This window comes from Hibiscus syriacus, unplaced genomic scaffold (genome assembly GCF_006381635.1).
Source record: "Hibiscus syriacus cultivar Baekdansim isolate YM2019G1 unplaced genomic scaffold, ASM638163v2 tig00110833_pilon, whole genome shotgun sequence".
Taxonomy (NCBI): Eukaryota; Viridiplantae; Streptophyta; class Magnoliopsida; order Malvales; family Malvaceae; genus Hibiscus; species Hibiscus syriacus.
Window position 1 is genome coordinate 721,001 of NW_024062884.1, and position 24,299 is coordinate 745,299.

The 24,299-nt window shown below is 33.8% G+C and overlaps 1 protein-coding gene and 2 pseudogenes across 1 annotated transcript; 1 reads left to right on the forward strand and 2 right to left on the reverse strand.

Annotated features, from left to right (window-relative positions):
• Positions 1–4,337: 4,337 nt before the first annotated feature.
• LOC120143031 (adenylate kinase 1, chloroplastic-like) lies at positions 4,338–6,575 on the reverse strand. Its single transcript, XM_039157457.1, has 4 exons — positions 6,201–6,575; positions 5,881–6,021; positions 5,528–5,800; positions 4,338–4,641 (listed from the first exon to the last, which is right to left on the reverse strand). Exons 1-4 carry the CDS (start codon positions 6,498–6,500, stop codon positions 4,498–4,500), a joined length of 858 nt encoding a protein of 285 aa, XP_039013388.1. The 5' UTR covers positions 6,501–6,575; the 3' UTR covers positions 4,338–4,497.
• Positions 6,576–10,105: 3,530 nt separating this feature from the next.
• LOC120142966 lies at positions 10,106–16,557 on the reverse strand (annotated as a pseudogene).
• A 1,179-nt stretch (positions 16,558–17,736) lies between these two features.
• LOC120143069 lies at positions 17,737–19,710 on the forward strand (annotated as a pseudogene).
• Positions 19,711–24,299: the final 4,589 nt, after the last annotated feature.

Here is a 24,299-nt window from a genome sequence, read left to right on the forward strand (position 1 = left end):
GGAAACGCAATTTACACCACCCCTCCAAAACCGATGAAGCCAGATAACAGTAGAAAATATGTACTGGTGTTCTCGAGAAGGAAAACTCGGTGAAAGACAATGAGCAGAAGATTTGTTAGAGGTCACTCTTTGTAGGTGTCGGCTTCGGTAATTCACGGCTCACAATCAACATATTCAGACCTACATGTTGCAGGGTTATATAAACAGAAGATCAAATCAACAAGACATGTTAGAAACGAAAGTTACATGCATATGAATCTGTGTTCACAAAATGAGATGATTGAATCTTCTAAGCAAAACAAATATATACATATATACCAGTAGCGAAATCTGCTTATGCAGTTGATGAGAATTTGCTCTAGTTCAACATAGAACCATATTCCGAAGCTAATACGAATATATGGTCATCTCTACGACCTATATAATCGAAAAAAATGACTAAATTTGGCATCTCGAAGACGAAACAATTGGCTGTTGCAGAACATACCAGCAGTCAAACTAGGACACAGGCAAAAGTTCAAAATTCAACTCTCCAATAGCAATTCGAAGCAAACTTTTCACTTAGAAAAATGAAATTGAGGTGAAACATGCCATGAACTTCCATTTTATGGAACAGTTTCCTTGTTATTTCCCAGAATTTCTGACCAGCTGATGGCATGTAAAATGATGCTAAAAAATTGCAGCAACTAATCCACAAAGGATTCACCTTAATACTATTTAGAAGAAACCTTTTGGCTAACAGATGGTCTTCTTCAATGGTGATCGAGACCTCAAAAACTTACTTTGGAGGTTAATAAATTAGATTAACAAACTTCCCACAGAGCCTAAATTCCAGACTTTGAACTAAAACCCAGAAAATTATGGAGCATAAATTCAGAGATATAACAATAAAAACAGAGCTAAAGAGGAAGAAAACTGACCGGAATAGAAGATAAGAAACAAAAATAGCAACTTGATTTTGCTTCCATAAAATCTCATTTATTTTCACTCTTTTCAGCTCAGTCTGCATAATAGACCCAGGAATTTAATGAGAGAAAAAAACATAATTTTATTAGCAGGAAAAAAAGAAGAAGATCTACAAGAAAAATCGAAGAACAAGGAGAAACCTCAACCAGTTAACAGATGAAACAAAATACTTATGTTCAATGAATACATGTATGCATGTATACAAGAAATGATGTTTCCTTCTGTTCTTGAACTTATTAAAGGAACCCAGAAATAAAAAAAATGAAAAAAAATACCAGCTTTGCAGACAGGAAGAAGAAAGGGGTTTAAGCTGAAGTTGATTTCATAGATAAGATCTTCAATGTCTGCGAGTTCATCATAGCTTTTGTTTACTAGGGGAAAACAAATAAAAGGAAAGGTGGTACTTTGTTTTTCATTATAAAAATTGTCCATACAAATGAATTTGAATACATTCTATTTAAATCAATATATTAAGTGTGGAAATAATCATAAATTTGGTGACTAAGTTCATAACTTTTTGAAAATAAGTAGACCTTTTAGTAATAATGTGAGGATTAGTTGGGGGTGTTTGGAATGTTAGTTGGGACGAGAGTAGATGAAAGAGAAAGATGGGGTTGGGTTGGGTTGGGTTGGGTTGGGTTTCCTAAACTTTCAAACCGAACTTCTTCCTCGTCACTGACTGGTAGTTGTGTCTTGTTCTGTTTCACACGTGGCGATGTTAAAGTCACATGAATTGTAAACGAGCAGAGTCTAGTTAAAGTATTGTTGAACTCGACTAGATTGGACTCAAAAATTTTAAAATAAAGTTTGAATTAACACAAAAACTCACGAGCCAAAAATACTTAAGATCGACTCGAACTCGAAACTATGAATTTAAGCTCGTCAAAGCTCGAAAAAACTTGAAATAAAAAAAAAATAAACTTAACTTGATTGAAATCTCAAATTTATACACGAACTTGAACCTTAAATAAATAAAAAATTTATATTGTGTTTAAAAAAATCAACACATAAATGTTAATATTATTAATAATTTATTTTATACAAAAATAAAATATTAATATATCATATTTTCGAGCTGCTCACGAGCTTTTCTAATCAAGTATTAAGTAACTCATTTCGACTCGTTAAGAACTCGAGTCGAGACCATTCGAGTCGAGTATTTATCGAACTTTGACTTAGTTTATCTCGAGTAACTCATGACATGTCTCGTCTCATTTACATCCCATCACATGAGTAAATAATAAATGGGCAAAGTATATAAAATAGTCCCCCGATTATATAATGTTACTTTATTGAGTCTCTCAACTGTTAAAAGTTATAAAATAGTCATTCGATTATAGGGCGTTGCTTTGTTCAGTCTTTCGACTATTAAAAGTTATAAAATAGTCGTATGACTATTCATATGTTTCAAACTCATCCGTTTCTGTTAAAAAATTAACGACAATCTGAGCTAGATGTTAACTTGGATATGTTAGTCGTTTAAGATTATGGGATCGAATCTTATCATATCTCAGTCAATAGGTAACGTCTAGCCATACTGTAATCAACTTCTAACAAAAAATGATGAGTTTGAAACATATGAATAGTCAAGTGACCATTTTGTAACTTTTAATAATGGGGACTCGACAAAATAACATCATATAATTAGAGGATTGTTTTATAACTTTTAATAATAATTAACTCAATAAAACAACATCATATAGTCAAGGGACTACTTTACCCATAATAAATATCAAAAGCAAAAAGTTTTTGCTTTTACCCGCACTTTTTTTTAATAGGTAACTTTACGTTTGGTCCACGGCAAACTTTTTAACTCTTATTTTTATCGTTAAGATAATTTATTTTAACTTATATTATTATAGTATTTTAGTAAGATAAGATATTATTTTTTTATGATAGAATTTGAATTAAATAAAAGAGCATGCGACAAAGTAAACAAATAAAAATAAAAGTAAACGAATTTTAAGATATTAATGCTAAATGAATATGCTATTATTTTTAAAAAAAATTAAGTTCGAGTCTACAAAATATATGTATAATGTATTTTTAATTGATTAAAAAGTTTCGAACATATATTATTTTATAATCACCTAAATTATTAAAAAAATAATTTATAAGTGAAACTTATACCTCTAAATAAGCCAAAACTTTAAAAAATAATTTTTTTAATTTTTCAAAAATAATTTATCTTTGATGCTTCAATTTTTGCAAAATAATCATTTTCCGAATGAATTCAGTTATCATGTTGTTAACATGTAAATTTTTTTAAAATTTTATTTATTAAATAATATAATAAATAAAACGTAAAAAATTAAAGTGTGACAATGAAGTAAACTTAAATTAGTATATTTGCCAATATTTTTTAATTACAATGACTTGATTTTGAAAATCATTTAGTTTTATCAATTTTTTCATTTGACTAATATTGACCATTACGATGAATATGATAGATATAACCCTTAACATATATATTGACATGATAATTCACGATGCTAACATATTAATCCATATACGAGTAATAACATAGAGAGGAAATTAACTTTTAGCAAACTTATGAGGACAATTGAATTTTTATGTAGTTTAAAGAAATAATTGATTTTAATTGAAATTCAAACTTATTTAATCTTTAAGGAAATAAAAAATTAGAAATTATTAAAAATATAAACTATTGAAAAAGTTATAAATATATGTATTTGATATATTACCATCTCTGGGCTTGGACAATATGTAAATTCCTACACATACCCCAAGATTCCGGTTCAGTTCAGTCAATTAACCGAACCAACTGATTGAACACCCCTATGACTAATGACTAGTGGTTGGCAAGCAACGATTGGGGTAATTGTTGGTTGCCGGATTTTGGGCAACCTTTAGAATTCTGGGTTTAGATGAACATGTATGACTAATGACTAGTGGTTGGCAAGCAACGATTGGGGTAATTGTTGGTTGCCGGATTTTGGGCAACCTTTAGAATTCTGGGTTTAGATGAACATGAATAACAAGAGAATGAGAAACGAGAGAAAAGAAGAAATAAAGAGGGGGGAAAGGGGGAAAATGAAGGAAAATAAAACCACAAGTTGCTAACTTTTTAACTTTAAAAAATCGGATGTGTCAAATTGACAATCAGAGCAACTTCTTCAAGCATACTTGCCACAATTTCAGCTTTCCGATCATAAGAGATCCAAGAGTCGAAAGATGAACGATGAAGTTGTACTTATATCACAACTATAGTTTGCAGCAAGAAAATATAGTTTCCACAATGATTTCACCATTGTGGAAGTATTATTTCTGAAAGGGATATGAAAATCTCTCACAAAACCTTCCCTTTGTTTCTGTCTCAAATTACGATACAGCATATTCTCCTTTGTAAGCAAATATATAATAATCTGGCCAAGGAAAAGTTTTCAAAGCGTTTCTTTGCAAAAGGATAACAAGTATCTTTAGCTTGTGAATGCAAAATCGATAAGCATGCTACTCCAGCATGCAAAGAATACGAGACTTGCCTATAAAACTACAGTAGTCTGTAATACCTTATGCTGCAACAGACTGCCTTTCATCAAACTCGTCGAGGTTGAGAGCCTCCAGCAACTTTGGCCAAGATTCAGGGATGCCTCCTGGTAAATCAAATTCCATCAACTTCCCTTGATTGCTGTAGTAGTCCTCCAAAGGCTGACTCTGTCAGCAAAATTGGACACCGACAAATGTTAATGGTGAACGAAGAAAGTATATCAGCAGTAAAGAGAATCTGAAAATGCAAACTTTCATTTTGTATGGGCACCGTATGAGCATCTTGATTCCCACCCCACCCTATCTCAAAACAAAGGTAAAAATCTCCTAAACTAAAATTCAATAATCATCCAGGCTGCTAGCATTTTATGACCATCAATTAACCTCTAAACCATTTATTCTAATTCACTGAGGACCCAAATACCTATTGTCACAAAATTGAGCGATTGGATGGAAACCGATGATGTCTTTCACCAATTTTCGCCTAACTCAGGGTTCTTACTTCTTTTTTTGATTAAGCTAACTCAGGGTTCTTACTTCTTTTTTTGATTAAGCTAAGGTAATTACAAATTAGTATATGTTCTAAATACTCTCAACCATTTGACAATGAAAGTTCAATTACTCTACTGGAGTTGTTGGTGCTCGAACCCATGACCTCTCAGAACAACAACGATTCCTTTAACCACTGAGATAAGCTGGTTCATGCACCTTACTTAGGGTTCAATTAGGTGAAAATGTATTTAAGGGCTTAATTATAGTAACAATACAATACAAGCTTGGATGATTAGTTAGTTTTAATTTATAGGCTCGTTTATCTTTAAGCCTTTAATTTACTCCTGCGCAGTAAATACAAAGGTTATAAAAATTTTAGCAGAAAGAACTTGCAATTAATCTGCAGAGAAGGTGTGCTACATACAAAGAAAACAAAGTTCCCATTTCATAGGAGAAGAAAATCATTCCAAGTTCTATCTATATCATTTGGCATGTAGATTTCAAGAAATTTTTCATGTTTGACTAACATTTACACGGTGCAATATTAGAGAACAAACCATACCTTTTCATTGTATATCCGGAGTCTCTCTTTCACCACTTCTTCAGTATCATCCGATCTAGTTACAAGCTTTGACATACAACTTGATGGAGGAAGAAGAGGAGCCATACTAATTCCGCGGCAGCCGTTCAGACCCTTCACATTAATTGAAGCCACATTGAAATTTTTCCCGCACTGACCACAAATTCTTCTACCAAGACATTTCTCAATCAAAACACTCTCCGGAAGTCTCAAATTCACCACTAAATCAATATCCGTTACTCCTTCCAATATTTCCTAAATGAAAAAAAACTATTAAGCCAGCGACATAGAGCAGAAATAGAAATCTGGACAAACTGGTAGAATTAAATTCTTACTGCTTGATTTATGGTTCGAGGAAATCCATCAAGAATAAATCCCGATTCACCTTTAGCCTCCCCAGCTTGAAGTCTTTTTGATAATAAACTTATTATAATTTCATCCGAAACCAATTTTCCTTGGTTCACAATCTCCGTTAGCTGTAACCGAGCAATGAAGTAACAATTTCGTTAGAAAATATAGGCTATTATAGCAAACTCTTAATAATTAATTAATTTCATAAACTCGTAATGGTGTTAACAGATCTCAGTGGGAAAATTTACATAAACAACGGATTCTAAACAGATCTAAAAGTTTGATCAGCGAAAAAAGTACGAACTTGTTTGGCGATTGGTCCAGAGGAGGCGAGTTCTTCACGGACAAGATCGCCAGTGGCGATGTGAGGGACGCCAAGGAGATTCGAGAGGCGACTGGCGTAGGTTCCTTTACCGACGCCTGGAGATCCGAGAAACACCCACTGCACGTTCCTCTTGCTCGGATCTTGTCGCGTGATCTTGTAGTCACCGAAGGGAGAGGGCGCGCGTGGATTAGATTCAGCAGCGACAGCCGAAGCAGAATACAAGCATCTCCTTACGTGAGAGATAGCCGAGGGTTTCAAGAAGCGAGTGATAGCCGCCATCGAAAGGGATGGAATATGGTTCACTGAGCTCGATAGCGAGTTTTCGAATACTTTTCTTTTGTCCTCGAAACCCTAATTTTCCAATTTCTATGGATCTTTCTCTTTTTTCTAGCGTTGACAATTGAAGGAGAATCGGGTTGCACTTTTGCTGACGTGGAATGGTGAAAGGTGATGCTCGTGACTTTGTTTTGACTATGAAAGGCTAATAACTTGCCACGTATGAGTACCGTTTCCCGTTAAACATCCAACGGTTACAGTTGAAGCGCAACTTCTACTTTTCCGTATGGTTTTTCTAACTTTTTAGTGTTTAATATAGATAAATACAATATAATATTGTTTAAAAATAATTCTTAATTATTTAATATTAAATATTTATAATATTTTTAATGTTAGAATCTGGGACTTCAACTAATAACAATAATTTTTTTTACCATCAATGTCATTTGGATGAAGATATATGATCAATATAATTTATTTTCTTAGTCAATTAATTTTTTTTTCTATTTTCTAGAACGTAGTCTCATTTTTCGTAAATCATTTCACGAACTTTTCACTTCAAAACATCTAAATTTAAAATATTATTATTTTATATGTTTAATATTAATATACTATTTTATTATTATTTTTATAAAAATATTAATTAATAAAATATATTTATTGATAATTTTAATAGTATAATACTATATTTTTAATATTATAATTATATTATTATAATATATAATATTATATTTTTTATCTTAATAAAATATAATAAATTATTAATAAAATTAATATTATTTAATAATTTCATAAAAGTAATTGAATTATTTAATATTTAAAATATAATCTTTAAAATAAAATATAATATTTTCATTATAAGAACATAGTTTTTAATATTTTAATAGTATTATCATTTTAATATAATTAATAATAGATTATTATTATTTTAACAAATAATTAATATAATTTATAATAATTATATTTTTATAAAATATAATATTTTTAATATTTTTATTTAATAAAATTGTAGATATAATATTTTAATAATAATATTGATGTAAATAATATTAAATAAAATATTAATATTTTAAAAATAATAATATTTTTAGTTAATAATATGATTTATTTTATTTGATATTTATAATAATTAATTTCTAAAAATACCATCTAGTAAAAAATAGTTTACAAAACATTATCCAAACACCGTAAAATGATTTTCATAAATATTTACCAACAAATGTAATTCATTTTTCAAAATTCATTTTTCAAAATTCATTTTTCAAAATTTTTTTACTGTGAAACAACAAACTCTTAATATAAAAATAAGTGCTCTGTCACTTTTCATATTTAGGTGCTACATATTTTTTCGGTAAATTCAATTCAAGTGACTAACTTTATAAATGTTATTATTTTAAATATTCTGAATGTAACGACCGTTAATTCATTAAATGATATGTGTTATATTTTAATAATTTTAAAGATTTTATTTTAAAGAAAACTTAAAAATAAATTATTATATTTTAAAAATTCCCTTCAACTAGGGATGGTAAACGGATACAGTTTCGTGGATTCTGCACCGCATCCGCTCCAATTGGGGCGGGGATGGGTATAATTTAGCGGATAGTGGGCGGGTGTGGATTTAGAATGTGGTACCCGTCGCGGGTGGTGGGCGGGTAATGGGTTTGAGACATTACCCGCATCCGCCCGTATAGCTAAATATTTATTAATTTTAGGACCATTATGAATTTAGGTGTAATTTTATAGACTAATTTATAAATTCTAATATTGTATAAGATATAACATGTAATTTATCTAACTCTCCAACAAATAACAAAGGATATTTTGGGCATTCCTGCCTCCACTGTCCCATCAAAATCTGCATTCAGTATAGGTGGAAGAGTAATTGGTCCTTATCGTAGTCGACTACTTCCGGAGACAATTGAAGCATTAATGTATGCTCAAAATTGGCTTTGGGCCGATATTAAAGGTAATATTATTATTTAGTTTATATTATTTGTCAAATTGTGCTTAATTATCTTATTAAAGTTTAGTTACTAACTTATATTAGTTTTACTTTCTATTATATATGTAGGTAGTAGTGAATTTAAATTGGAGCGCTCTCAGTTTGAGGAAATAGAGAATGATGATTGTAATACTGGAGTATTATATGTCACAAATATTGCCTGGAATTTTAGAATGTTGTGCCAAAGAACAAAAATATTATGTGTTTGTCATTTATGTTTATAGACTTTAATTATGTCATTTATTATGGTGTTTTATGTATTTTAAGATCTATATTAACACTTAACTTAGATAATCCTTGGATTATTTTATTATGTTTCTTAATGGACATGTTTTTTTTATGTTTGTTGCTTATGTATAACTTAAGTTTGCTGTCAGGCGGGTCTAGACGGGTACGTCGCTAGTGGGTAGTGGGTGTGGGGATGGATTTGAGAATGTACCCATGTGGGCGGGTGTGGATTTAAAAATTTATACCCATCATGGGTGGTGGACGGGTAGTGGATTGAAAAATATTAGTTGGGTATGGGGATGGGGGAGGAGGTATCCGCACCCGACCCGCCCATTTGCCATCCCTACCTTCAACCCATCTCCCCTAGCCCTTCTCTCTCTCACCGCCTCCTTCCTTCACGCCCCTCTCTCTCTCTCCTTGTCCCATCTCCCACACTCTCCTCTGTAATACCTCAAATTTTGATTAAAATGTAAGTTTTGAAAGTTTGGTGGTTAAGGTATAAAACTTATAAAAGTTTAGAGACCAAAAATAATTTTAAAAAGTTTTATATTTTAACGCGTAATGAACAGTTGGGCTTAAAACAATAATTTTCATGGTAATCAGATTCCGGTACGGGATTTGTGTTAAAAACTATAAAGCAATAAAGTTCGGTATAGAAATCGAATAATTGAATCGAACTGAAATTTCACGAAAATTTGAAGGATGCTAGATAAAGGTTGGAAATTCTTGAAGAATTTCTCGATGATTGTTTTTAATGCATTGAGTTCGTTCGGGTTTCAATATTTGTCTGAGTTTTACTTGCCATTGAAGTTGCAGCAACAGAACTGGCTTTGAGTGGGTTTGGTAAGATCCAAGCATGTGCGATTTGTTGTTTTAACATTTATGTATGAGAACTTGGAAATTTGTTCAATGTTTATTTTCTTAATGATGGCAATCTTTGGATTTCATCTACTTTCAGTTATTCATTTACTGGTATGGATTAGTAGCATTCACAACCAGGGTTTTAAATCGCGGTCGCGGTTTCGGTTATTTCGAATTTACCGTGATTGCGGCCGTCGCGGGTAACTCGAACAGCGACGAAACCGCTATATCACGATCGCGGACCGTTTTTTAAAACCCTGATCACAACTTCCATATGCAGGAAATTGTGGAAGGTAACAATTTGTAAGAAATCATATGCATTTGAAAAGGCTAAATTTTAGGGTTAGGACTATAGGTTACCATTGCAGCTACCATCAATATCCCGCTTGATACAACTTGTGTTTCTCAGTTATCTTTCTCAAGACATCAGCTGCTCATATTATAGAAAATGCATGCTTTATAGAGGAAGAAAATATTAATATGCGACCAAACGATAGAAATAGAATTGTCTGTAGGTGCAAATAAAATAACCTCATTCTATTTCATGAATTTTTGAGTTAAATTTGGTCATACAACTTCTATACAGTTGATCTCATCTTCAATCTTACAACACTTGTACAGTGACTTTCTTGTTCCCTTTTAGATCTATTTTAAAAATTATTGTATAAAAATAATGCACAAAATTGAGGTTAATACATAAACATCTCAAGTAATAAAATCTGCCCTTCGCCGGAGCCAACGATTCAATGACTTCCTTGTAACTTTTAACCTTTGCAGAATCACAGGTCTCCTGGTAGAAGATAAGGGCTTTGGTGAAAATTTGTTCTTTTCAGCTGTTTCTAATAAAACTGTATTTGCATCAATAGGAGCCTTCAAATCTACCCATCTATCCTTTTTAACTCGAGGTTCAACTGATAGTACCTCAAGCCCCAATTCATCCTGCAGAAGTTTCATTACTGCACCTTTTACCCCAGATATTACATTGACTGCTTGCTCATGCCTTTCACTCACTCCTAGGATTATCAACATATCATCTTTTACTGAATGTCCTGCAATAGAATTTATCGAGAAACATCAAAATATGTCACTTCGAAGATTAGACTATTTAATTGTGGATTTAGCTTTACGTGTCTGATGCATTCATATGTGTGGTATTAATCTGCCTGGTAGAAAAGGTATACAATGTTTGAACTGGTCAAAGCAAGCTAGTGAAGATATTTTCTACCTTGGATGTAGTTCTCTTTGATCATTCGTAAAACAGCAAGAACAACTATCCGAGCTTCAACCTGTCAGTAGGCATTACACAGATTCTCTTGAGAGATCTAATCAGGTCTCAAGAAAGTAAAAATCATGAAAAGATCGTTCAAGGCCTCTAAACTATTTAAGATGAATATTGGTTCAATCAAACAGACATTTATGTAGAAAATGTACAATGATATCTTTGGTTTTCATTATACCTTATGATCCTTTTTAAAGAGGCACTTCTAAAATTTGCAATGTGGTAGTCATATATGATTATTATGTCAATTTAGTTCATCTACTTGATATTTCTAAATGAAAATGATGACATGGAAATCAACCAATTACTTACAAACTACATACTAAAAACCATCTCGAGTTACACACTTGAAATCTACTCGTTACATCATGAAAAAAGGCATGAGAAAAAACCGCCAAAGAACCTTCTTCTTAGTTTATTCCCTTTGGTCCTTTAGTTGTTTGTTCTCTGGATGATTCGATTAAGAAAGAAAATTGGGTGATGGGAAAATGGGAATGAACAGCCACGATGGATGTTTTTAAGCACAGAGAGACAATAAGGTGGAAAACATTTGGAGAAGACGGTTTCTAATAACTTTTAATCTATTGCTGAATTTTTGGTTTTCCAAAAAATTCACGTAGGTGCCATGTCATGGTCATGTATATTACACGTGGATGTCAAATGTGTAGCTCAAGATGATTTTCAATAATGACATGGAAAATATTGTCACGTCATTATTTGATTGGTTGAATGTCATGTCATCATCTAATTTGTTGGTATTAATCTTATCAACCCAATTCACGCCCGAATGGTCGATACAGATCAAATTGCTCATGTTAAAAGTAAAATACCACATTAAGAATTACTTGAAGCATAGGGTCTAAATGTGATATCTACTCTACTGGAAACATTCACATCAATTGTTCTTCATTTTGCAATAGCATTTAACAGTGATCAATCATACCTTTGTAAGTCCGCGAAGGTCAATAGCCGGGCTTTCTGCTGTACTCATCTGCAGGTGCACTGCAATCTTTTCAAGCAGTAGACCGTGAGGTCTCTCCAGGCCAGATCTTTTGCAGGCACTTAACTCTTCTTGTTTCTGGTTGTTTTCTTTTATTACACCTTCACACCATTCTTCAATGAGTTCCCTGAGATAAATGTCATTGGATTCGTACCTGCAATAGATACCCCTTAGAGACTGAATCTTATCATTGGTTTGCATAGAAATATTGGAATAGCAACGATGAATGAATCTATTCCATAGCTTCAATAAAGGAACTTTTATTTTATTGAATTAAGTATCCTATTTTTTGTTATATTTTTGAAAAAATTTCAAAAATAAGCATCTTTTTACCCAAGCCACAATCTAGGCCTGTGTTGGTATTGCTCTTCATTTCTTTTGATAAACCCATGTCCAGAACTCTTATTCGAACTATATTTGAACATAGGTATGGAGATATGATCCTCAAATATCCTCCAAATGCCTGGAAAACTTTAAAAACTTGAAAACATCTCTGTTTGGACACACACATCTCACACCTAAATCCAAATTAACATAGGCTTAGACTAACATTAAAAAACTCTTCTGAATCCCCAGTATCATATAAAAAAATTCAGTGAAAATTTTTAAAAGTCAAGAACCCATTAGGTCCAGAAAATATGGCAAGCACCATTGAATGATGTTCTCTATGAAACACAGGAGTTTTCAAGGCAATCTGCAATTTACCACCTACACATGCAGAAAAAGGAGTTCAGAGCAAATGCTAACATACCCTGCTTTCCGCATTTCCTGATACACAGCTAGGCACTGCTGTACTTCATGCAAGGAACCGTATTTGCTACGGGCTCTCAAAAGTGTATTATATGTTACCTGTAAAAACAAGCTCAAGATTTATTAACTGGATGTACCCGAACGGTACTACATATAATCAAAAGTGCCAACTTCCATGTTTCTTTATCGAGCATCATATAAGAAAGATTGTAGTGCTTGAAACATGAAAGAAGAATTGTAGCATTTTGATGAGATCTTTGACACTGCCCTTTACGTATTATACAAGGTGAACTCATGAGCTGACAGTTAGCCAGATGATTTAGGCATTCTTTCAATCTTTTTAATTTGTAAAAAAATGAAGAACTGATAGGCGTTGTTACATATCACTTACCAAATTAGGCTGAACACGATATCTCTTCATTTCTTCAAATAATGAAAAAGCTAACTTCAACCTTTTCCCTACCACACAAACCTAGGGCAGAAATATCAACATCCAACAACAACCGATTTGAGATTATGTGACACAATATAGCATTGACATATCTAAGGCAGCAATCATAGAACAAACAAGTTTATTGCATATGTGAAACAGCTTTGTACCTTGATTGCTGTTGTGTATGCAACAACATCCGGTTTAATTCCAGTCATATGCATTGTTTTCAAGATCTGCACTGAAAAGAACAAACCATCATCAGAGAAAGTATCTAGTTGCATTGAACTTCTGCCAACAGAAAATACTGGACTAGCGCCAATGTCAGGAATCTGTGAACTAATATGCAGTAACAAAGTAACATCTGGATCCTAAAAGATACAACATGAAGCAATAATGTACTGGTGTTGGAGAAACAACATAAATGGAAGAGGAAAATAAGATAAAATTTCTTTATGAAAGGATACCTAACCTGAACTGCACCTTCTACATTGCCTGAACCTCCACATATATTGATCAAAGTCGTCCAGCTTACATGATTTGATCAAAGTCGTCCAGCTTACATGATTTGGTGAAAGGCCTAGAGACTTCATCTCATCCATTAACACTTTTGCACGATAGTAGTCAGTACAACATGCCTTCATTAAAATATTATATGTTGCCGTAGTAGGTTTGAAAGAAAACTTTTTCACAAAACTTTGATGATGTGAATTAGTTATGTGGTTTAACGCAGTAGACACTGAAGTCTCGTCTTTTACTTGCTTTAACATATTATCTATATTGCCCTCCTGGTCTCCATCCAGGAGCGGAAAAGGCGAAATGCCCGGTCATACTGGCTAGCCTCGACACAGGCATGTAGCAGAACAACATTGTGAATTAGACCTGCATTGGCACATGAGTTGATCAATGATGACCATGTAATTGTGTTAGGGGTAACCCCAGCTGATACCATATCTTCTTTAATTTCAGTGCCTTTTGCCATAACCTTGCATCTGCAAAGACCTAATGCATACATTATTAAGAGAAAATATACCATAAAAGGTTCATTGAACAGGTCATAGAAAAGGAAATTGTTTCTTGGAAAGTCAACAAGCTATGTTGCATCGACTTTGTTTTCTGTAAGCATCTACGTCCAAAACATTTTCGGAGATGGGTAGAGGGATATGATCCGCCAAATACATAAAAAACTAATAAAAGATTGAAATAACCATGTGGACAAATATCCGTGTCCGACTCACACCTCAGTCTGAGTAATGTACAAGAAGTACCTTAACGATCGTGCAGTAAGTAAAGGCATCCAACTTCAACATCCTGTTGACTCTAGATGCTTCACTTCATTGTAAATATCTTGTGCCAAATCAATTCTTTGAGCCAGCCAGCATGCCTTTAAAAGGATGTTATAAGATACCGTATCTGCTGTGATACCAAGATTCTGAACAAGGAACACAAACTAATGTCTTATCTTTGCAAATATAGATGATGCAGTATAAATTTTCATGTGCTGTAGTAGTATGGAATATTTAAATGGGAAAAGTTTATCTCCACCACAATTTTTCATACTAGATCATCAAATATACAACACTTAGACGTGTATCAACACTTTCCATTAAATTTTATATATGTATTGTACCTTCTGCAAAACATGTGGCACGAAAAGTATTCGAGTCATGCATCAGAATTTTGAGCAAACAGTTGGTATTACAGAGAAATTAGAAATCTCAAAATACCCTATTTGAGAGTTAGCTTAGAATGCTTAGTACTATACATGAAATAGATTTAATAAAATGCAGAAAAGAGAAGGAGACAGCATACTTGCATGTCCTTGTAAACATCTAATGTGTATCCCAGATCATGAGCATTGACATTCATCAGACCGTTGAATACATATATATTAGGAGTGATCCTTTGATTGACTATGTCCTCCTGCAATAGTACTCATAAAAGTAAGCCAAAACTCATCAGAAGATCAAAGTCTAGAAATGAAACAAAACAAGGGATTTTACATGAAAAGCATTTAAATCTGAATACATGATGATCAAACTGTCCATACTGCATACATATTGAATCATGCCGGTTTCAATCACATTAGCAGCAATAAGAGTTAGAATCATTTTGTTGCCCTTAAGGCAGAAACCACAAACAAATGAGACACTTGGAATAAAAATTCATACAGTTTCCGTATGCAGGCAAGCGAATACCTGGTAGATATTTCTAGATTTCATGTAATCACCGCAGAGACCACAAGTGTCGATTATAGCACGGTATAGATACATATTAGGACCGCTCATGTTCTTAGACGCTTCATATGCTGTCAATGCAGATGCAAATCCCTCTTCTTTCCAAATTCACATATAATGCTACAGAACATTATTGTGCATGTGGCAGTAGGCAAGCATACCTACAATGCAAATATTCTAAGGATTAGCAAAGTTGGTTTCTGAAATCATTGAAGCTAGTACACTCGAGTGTTGTTTTATTAGCTTTGATAAAGTTGAGAATTACAGGGAACAAACATAAAGGAAGCAAAAACTCGTACCTTACTGCCAGATTTGGGTTTCTCTTATCAACACAGATTTTTACAATGTGTGATGGGTTCACTAATTCCTTGATTGTGAATTGAAAACCTAAATCACAAAAACATCTGTCAAGCAATGCAAAGAACCTGTAAAACACAGAGTAACTATATGGACAGTACACCTATAGTCAGTAATCCGGTCCGTGAACCGTTATTGCATGGCTGCGATACCTGCAATGGTCGCAATCGTGATAAACGCAATGCAACCAAAAACTTCACATTGCTTGGTTAAGGGTTACCTCTTAGAGCCTCCAACAAGTCGACAGCTTCCTCCACTTCACCAGAACCCAAAATCCTTTGAAATTCCTTTTTCATAGAATCCAAATCAATCCCATTAACCAACTTCAAAGGAGCAACCCCAAGCTTCTCAACTTTCTTAAACACTTCAACGACGCTTTTAACTTTCCCTTCACGAACACTCAAAGCAACCCCTTAGAAACAAGCTCAACACTCAACATAGAAGCAAAACGCAAGCATCAACACCCGAAGCAACGACCATCTCCGCCGTCATTGCAAAGTCCTCGAGACGGCCATCCTCCGCCAGCTTCGAGGCGAGGTCCGCGTAATACTTGAGCGGGAAGCCGCGTCGGGAAGTGGGGTCCCATCGGACGGTGGAGGAGAGGGGAGCGTAAGGGTGTTGACGAGAATGGACGGTGGTAGGGACTGAAGAAGAGATGGGTTGACGTTGTTTTTCGGGAGGAGAAAGCTTGTGGAAAGATGAGATGATCTTGTTCGCTGAAGAGTGGTGGTGGCGGTGGCGAAGATTGGGCGGCGTTGGAGAGTTGGGAACGGAGGAACTGCCAAGGATGACGACGAAATCTTTCATTATTTGGCTAAGGAAGTGAGGTTTCAGTTGTGGTGGGTTCAGATTGATGTTCTGCCATGGATATTTTTCTTTGGCTGTGGATTGAATTAAAGGCAGGTATCTTCAATCGTTACTGAACGTTTATGAGCCAATTGTTTTCGTGTTATTCCATGAATTAATTTAGTGAACGAAAATATCACTGGAATTAAATTAAAGGGTAATTACGTGGGTGGCCATTTTTATTCTAACTGTCTTATTTTGGTCATCTATTTTGAAATTTTTGCGGTTTGTTTCCTATGTGACAGCTATTAATTCCTCATAATTTGATAACATGACATGTTAGTAAAAATAATTAATTTTTAATTTGAACTTGAAATTTAGATAAATCATTAATTTAAAATTTAGATAAAATATTAATTTAATTTTTAATTTTTTAATTAAATATTAATTTAATCTCTAAATTTTATAAAATTTTCATCACTGGTTGTCGTTCATTAATATTGTCAGTCACTTTTGACCTCATCTCACCACCATATTTGACAATCGTCAATGATTAGTAATCTCGAAACTTCAAATTTAAACTCTAATCCTCTTAGAAAAGAGAATTGAACCCTAACCCTCTTAAAAGTGAAATTAAAATGAAAGCATAGTTTAGGGATTATGCTCAAAAGTTTTTGGACTAATTTAAAATGAAAGCATAATTTGAGAATGAAATTAGCTTTCATTATTTGAGAATGAAATTAGAATGGTCATAATTTTAGAGAGAATTTTAGTTTAGGTACATATGGTATAATTAACTCTTTAATTTATTAATATCTCAACCCCATTTACTTTATCAATTTATTTACAATTAATTGAGGGTTTTTAAAGTAATTTTATCAATGATGGTCCATAAAGGGCGGAATTGGTCCAATACCGTAGGCTGGTTAATTATTTAGCCCAATATATCAAATATTTTATAATGAGAATAACAATATTGTTATAGTGACTTAAACTTTGATGTGACAAAATTCTAATAAAAATTATACTTTTTTGAAATGTGTCACCTTAACTTGATGAGTTTGAATAAAAAAATATTATTGAAAATTTATCACGTAGACATGACGAGTTTACCATGCACTATAGTATTTGTCGTAGATCTTAAATTAATTTTGGAGATGACTTCATAAGCAAATTTTTTTACCTGCTTGGCTTATTAGGCCCATTTTGCCCCCATAAAGTGCTATTTACGATTTACATTAGGCTCATTGGCCATTTCCTAAAAAAACAGAGTATAAGTGAACCAGTCATCCCCAAACACTGAACAATGGCCGCCGCCGCAGCGCGTCCCCTGGTCCCGTTCAAACCATAGAGTCCGACATGGCTATCGACGCTACACCAACCGTTCCTCTGGCCGATGTCATGAAAGCCTCAATCCGTCCCGACATCGTCACCTTCGTCCACGACAACATCTCCAAAAACAGCCGTCAACCCTATGCCGTCTCCAAACGCGCCGGTCACCAGACCTCAGCTGAATCCTGGGGTACCGGACGTGCCGTCTCGCGTATTCCTCGTGTTCCTGGAGGTGGTACTCACCGTGCAGGCCAAGGTGCTTTCGGAAACATGTGTCGTGGCGGACGCATGTTCGCTCCTACCAAGATCTGGCGCCGCTGGCACCGGAAAATCATGTTAACCAGAAGCGTTACGCCGTTGCCTCCGCCATCGCCGCTACTGCTGTCCCTTCCTCGTCATGGCACGTGGCCACCGCATTGAGGCTGTCCGGAGATGCCGCTGGTCATTTCTGATGCCGTCGAGAGCGTAGAGAAAACATCGGGTGCAATTAAGGTTTGAAACAGATTGGAGCATATCCTGTTGTGGAAAAGGCTAAGGACAGCCAAGGAATCCGCCCCGGAAAAGGGAAAATGAGGAACCGGAGGTACATTTCTCGTAAGGTCCTTTGATTGTTTACGGATCCGAGGGAGCTAAGCTCGTTAAAGCATTCCGTAACATTCCTGGAGTTGAGGTTGCAAACGTTGAGAGGCTTAATCTGTTGAAGCTGGCACCTGGTGGTCACCTTGGAAGGTTCGTTATTTGGACCAAATCAGCGTACGAGAAACTCGACTCGATTTACGGCTCATTCGATAAACCTTCTGAGAAGAAGAAAGGCTATGTACTGCCCCGGTCTAAGATGGTGAATGCCGATCTGGGTAGGATCATTAACTCCGATGAGGTTCAGTCGTTTGTGAGGCCAATTAAGATGGAGATCAGGAGGGCGCCTATGAAGAAGAACCCACTTAAGAACTTGAATGCTATGCTGAAGTTGACCCATATGCCAAGACTGCCAAGAGGATGTCTCTTTGGCTGAGGCACAACGTGTTAAGGCTAAAATGGAAGCTTGACAAGAAGAGGAAACCCATTACTAAGGTATTAACGTTTCGTTTTGATTTTTTGCTGCTTTCTTAATGAAGTTAATTGCAATTCTCTGTGTCTTAGAATCATGTGTTATAGTACATTTTGAATGGATTGTACGTGTTTTGCATCTTAAATTTTACGTTTTTTTTCTTTACTACTTAATAATTTGATTAATTTGCGGTATAAGTTGTTATGCTTGTGAGATTAGTCTTTTATGAGTCTAGTGCTTGTAGAAGCTAGGAGGCTATTAATTTGTTCCACACGTTTTGTTCGTTAATATGTTGCCTTTTTGACAATAAGGAACTTGCATATCTTGTATTTGGCTACTTATACATGTTCTTGAGTTGTGTGTTCTTCATGTCTATAATTTAGTCCGAGTTTGTACTATTTGCTTTGAGTTATTCGATGAGTGCTATGCATTATCGATTCTACCTTACGTTGAGCATTAATTTTGGCACAAGATGGTGTTGTTTTTGTTTTGCTTTTACCCTATTCTAATCTGTTGTGGTTTTGGATAAAGTCGTAAATGTGTGATTTATGAATGGTATGTTAACGTTATCGACTCCATGTTTGTTTCAGGAGGAGGCGACAGCAATTAAGGCAGCAGGCAAAGCATGGTATCGGACCATGATATCCGACAGCGATTACACAGAGTTTGAGAACTTCTCAAAGTGGTTGGGTGTGTCTCAGTATGTTAGTTTTCGTTTTAGTAATATGAGAACTCGTCTGAATGTTTTGCTTTAGACTCCTTTTTGATGTTGTCTACTTAGAGTTTTTGTCTGTGGTGGAAAGAAGGGAATTGGTGAAATATCCCTTCTTTTCTCCAAATCTCTTCTCCAACTTCATTGCCTATGTACTTAATCTATGAAGGTAAGATTTGATGATCAAACTTTGGAGGGTCTTGCAGTCCTCCATTTGACTTGGGACAGGTTAACTGTTCTTCCTCTAGAAATCAAATCAATTCATGTTAAAAGCAAAACCCAAACCATTGTGAATAAATGTCAAAACTCTAACATATCCCTCTACACGAAAGGGCCATTGTCTTTTTAAATCACAACCCTTAATGGCCTAGTAGGAATTTCTCACGTTTTAGAGAAAGTGAGTCAGAAGTCGCGTTTTGCAAAGACGAATTCCATCATTTCTCGCGTTCTGCAAAAAGCGAATTCCATGCATTCTCGCGATCTGCAAAAAGCGATTCCATGCATTTCTTCTCGCGTCCAAGTTCTTTTACGTCGATAGAAAAAAGCAGAAGAACAGCTAAGAAGAAGGGGAAAAAAAAACTCAGGAGGCAGGAAAACTCGATGTTCAATTCATAATTATCATCCGTTCGAAAGAACCCTCTCACCAATATGATTCTTAACCTACGTGTCAAATGTCTAATAAACCTCTGGTTTAACTCACATAAACGTTGCCGTTTTATTTAATTACAAAACTTGTTACGTATAAATGTTCAACGAATTGTTCGTCAATTATTTATATATATTTATTTATTAATTTAAATAATTAATACAAATAAATTCTACATGTTTATTTAATAAATAAATCAACAATAACAGATGTGTTTTCACTATTCGGTTTGTTTATATTTACGATTAGTTTATTTATCAAATCTTTTATAAGTTTGTTAAACACCTATATTGAATTGAAAAAAATAGATACTAAAATGAAAAAAAAAAGTATAATTTAGATATTTTTTTAAAGGGAAAAGTACATAAATGGTCCCCCAACTATTGGGTCTACTATATTGAGTCCCCTGACTATTAAAAGTTATAAAATGGTCTCTTGACTATAGTGCTTGTTGAGTCCTTTGACTATTAAAAGTTATAAAATGGTCACCCGACTATTCATTTTTTTCCAAACTCGTCATTTTCCGTTAAAAATTAACGACAGTCTGAGCTGGATGTTAATTTGTTGTCTGATATATGATAGTCGTTTGAAATTCTATGATCAAATTTTATCATATCTCAAACAGTAAATTAACATCTAGCTCAGACTGACGTCAATTTTTAACGAAAATGGATAAATTTGGAACATAATGAATAGTCGGGTAATCATTTTGTAGCTTTTAATAGTCGGAGAACTCAATAAAGCAACATCATAAAGTCGAGGGATCATTTATAACTTTTATAGTCAAGAGACTCAACAAAGTAACACCCTATAGTCGATGAATCATTTATATACTTTATTCTTTTTTATTGAGCCTAATATTAATTATGTACTTTATATATATATTTGATTAAGCTAAGGTTGTTACAAAGTAGTATATGTTCTAAATACTCTCAACAATTTGACAATAGACGTTCAATCACCCTGCTGGAATCGCTGGTGCTCGAACCCGTAGCCTCTAAGAACAATAATGATTCCTTTAATCACTGAGGTAAGTTGGTTCGTGCTTTTTATATTTATATGTATATCATTGCATTGATTGTTTAAATAATTAAATATAGTATGGTATCTTTCACGTTGGTCAACAAAAGTTAACCCAACAATCTTTGAAAACGTTGAGCTATCTTTATCTTATACATGTATGGTTGTTAGACACCATGCCAATAAATAAGCCACTAAATTCGTTAAAGATGTGTCGTTTTAAACTCCTTAAATTCCATCCCATTTTGCATCACATTTAAGAAAAGACTTGTTATTGTTGTTGCTCGGGTTTTAAGATGAAGACGATAGAAATCGATCTCGTTACGTTCTCGTTGACGTTGATTCTCTCGATCCAGTTTGCGGCGGGAGATGTTGCTGAAGGCACGAAAGACGATGTAATACAACTTCCTTCTGAAGCGACAAAAATTATATCCGAAGAACTCGAGGGAGCCTCCGAAAAAGGACTCGTGAAGGATATGGGTGATCATTTCGTCCTGACGTTTTCCCCACAACAAGAGGATGAATTTTTCACTAAAATAATCACGAGAATCGTAACGGAAATGAGACGAAACAGATTGCCGAATTACCAAGTATGAAAGACGCACTTTTTCGAAAGGGTCTAAAACTATGGACCCCGGGACTAAAGCCGAGTTCATTCGAACCATAAAAGATGCAATGAATAACGCAAATATAATCGAGCATAGAGCAAAACATGCGCTCTAATTGCTTTGATTGATGCACCGGCGAGGCTATGAAATTTCATGTGAAATGTTATAAGTGACAAGTTAAATGTATATTTTCAGTATTGATCAATTCAAATAGATACCTATTTGAATAATTATGTTTTTTTATGTACCATAATTTCTAATAGATAATGAAACTGGGTTTTATTGTAATTTTAATTATTTATTGATAATTTTTTCAAGTAAGAATTGTTATAGAGTAATTTCGTACCCTGAAGTGCGGGTTAAATTTTTGAAAACTTGGATTAAACTAGACAGATTGAAATTTCAGGGCTAAACTGAGTAAAATATGAACTTTTTGGGGTAAATTCAGACTTTTTGAAAGTTCTACGTCACTTTCATAACCTAAAATTTTGGAATTTACATGGAATGCCCTTTAAATTTTACATTTTTCTATTTCTATAATAAAGAGGGGGAGATTCTACGTCGAACGAGATCAATCCGTACCTAGTGTTAGTGTTGTAAATGAGACGAGATTGTGAGCTACTCGAGATTGACTCCGTCAAAGCTCAATAAATACTCGATTCGAATAGACTTGAGCTCGACTCAAGTTCTTAATGAGCTTAAACAAGCTACCTCATACTTAACTCGAAAAGTTTACGAGCAACTCGAAAATATAATATATTAAGATTTTATTTTTTAAAAATAAATTATTAAGAATATTACCATGTTTTCATTTATTTAATGTTCAGGTTTGAGTTCGAGTTTGAGCTTCAATCGAGTTAATTTTAAGTTTTTTTTTCATTTCGAACTTTTACGAGCTTCAATTCATGGTTTCAAGTTCGAGTCGAGCTGAAAAATTTTAGGCTCACAAATTTTGAGCCGAATAGAGCTCAATTTTTTAGTTTTTGAGTTGAATTCGATTTGTTTACAGCCCTACTTAGCTCCTTCACATGCTAATTTTAAGGGCCAACTAATGGATAAAATTAATAAATGTGTATGTAATTTTAATTCAACCTAAAATTTATTATTAAATCGTGAAGGTTGAATGACCCTTAAGTAAATGGGTAAAATATACAAATGGTCTCTAGACTATGTGATATTATTTTATTAAGTCTCTCGACTATTAAAAGTTATAAAATAGTTCTTCGACTATAAGGTAATATTTTGTTGAGTCCATCGACTATTAAAAGTTACAAAATGGACACTCGAGTATTCATATGTTCCAAACTCATATTTTTTCGTTAAAAATTGGCTATCACCCTCGTTAGACATTAACTTGTTGACTAAGATATAATAAAATTTAGTTTAATGATGTCTATTGGAACCACCGTTGCTTTCAAGCACCAATTTGACGGTATAATGTTTCAAGAACTAGCTCGATAACATTGTGTAAACGAAGAGTTGATCCATAAAATACAACTCAAACGATTCTGGAATCAAATTTTATCATATCATAGTCAACACGTTAACCCAACCGAATTACCCAAATTTCATTAATTGTTTTTTTCCTTTAACTGTTAACCAAATCGAATTTTATTTTTTTTAACTAAACCGAATTAAGTTCGGTTAATTTGGTTAAAACTGAGTTAAAACACCCCTAAAGCTAAATAATATATATATAATATTAAATATTTAATAATTTTGGTTAATTCGGTTAATTAACTAATTTCGAATCGAATTAATCGAAATCGAAGTTTGAAAAAATCATTAACCGTTAACTGACCGAACCCAAAATTAACAGACCGAAATTTCAATTCGGTTGGTTAATTCGGGTTTACCAGAACAATGAACACCCTTAATTAATATCCAGCTTGAACGATCACAAATTTTTTTAACGCAAATTGATGAGTTATAAACATCTGAATAATCGAATGAACATTCTGTAACTTTTGATAATCAGGGGACACAATAAAGCAATGTATTATAGTCGGGGATCATTTCATAACTTTTAATAATTAAGGAACTCAACAAATGTCCTATAGTGTTTGGGAAAATTACGCGTTTAGCACTTAAACTATCCGTTTTGATCCAATTTAGTACTTGAACTTTCAATTTTTCCAAAACCATACCTAAAATTTGCTTTTTGTTTCATTTTAGTACCCACCGTTAAAAACTTTAGTTTTTGTTTCACTCTAGTACCCCGTTCAAAATTTAATGTTAATTTTGAAAAGATTGAAAGTTAAGGTACTAAAACGGATCAAAATTGATAGTTTAGGTATCAAATACGTTAAGTTTTTAACTACGGATTACTAAAATGAAATGAAAACCATTAGGTATGATTTAAAAAAATAAATATTTAGGTACTAACACTGATATTTTAAGTACTAAACGCGTAATTTACCCTTTTTTTACACAAACTGAAAATATATCATAAACCATGAAACATATCGAGCAGAGCTATATGCAACCTGTAAAACATGTTCAT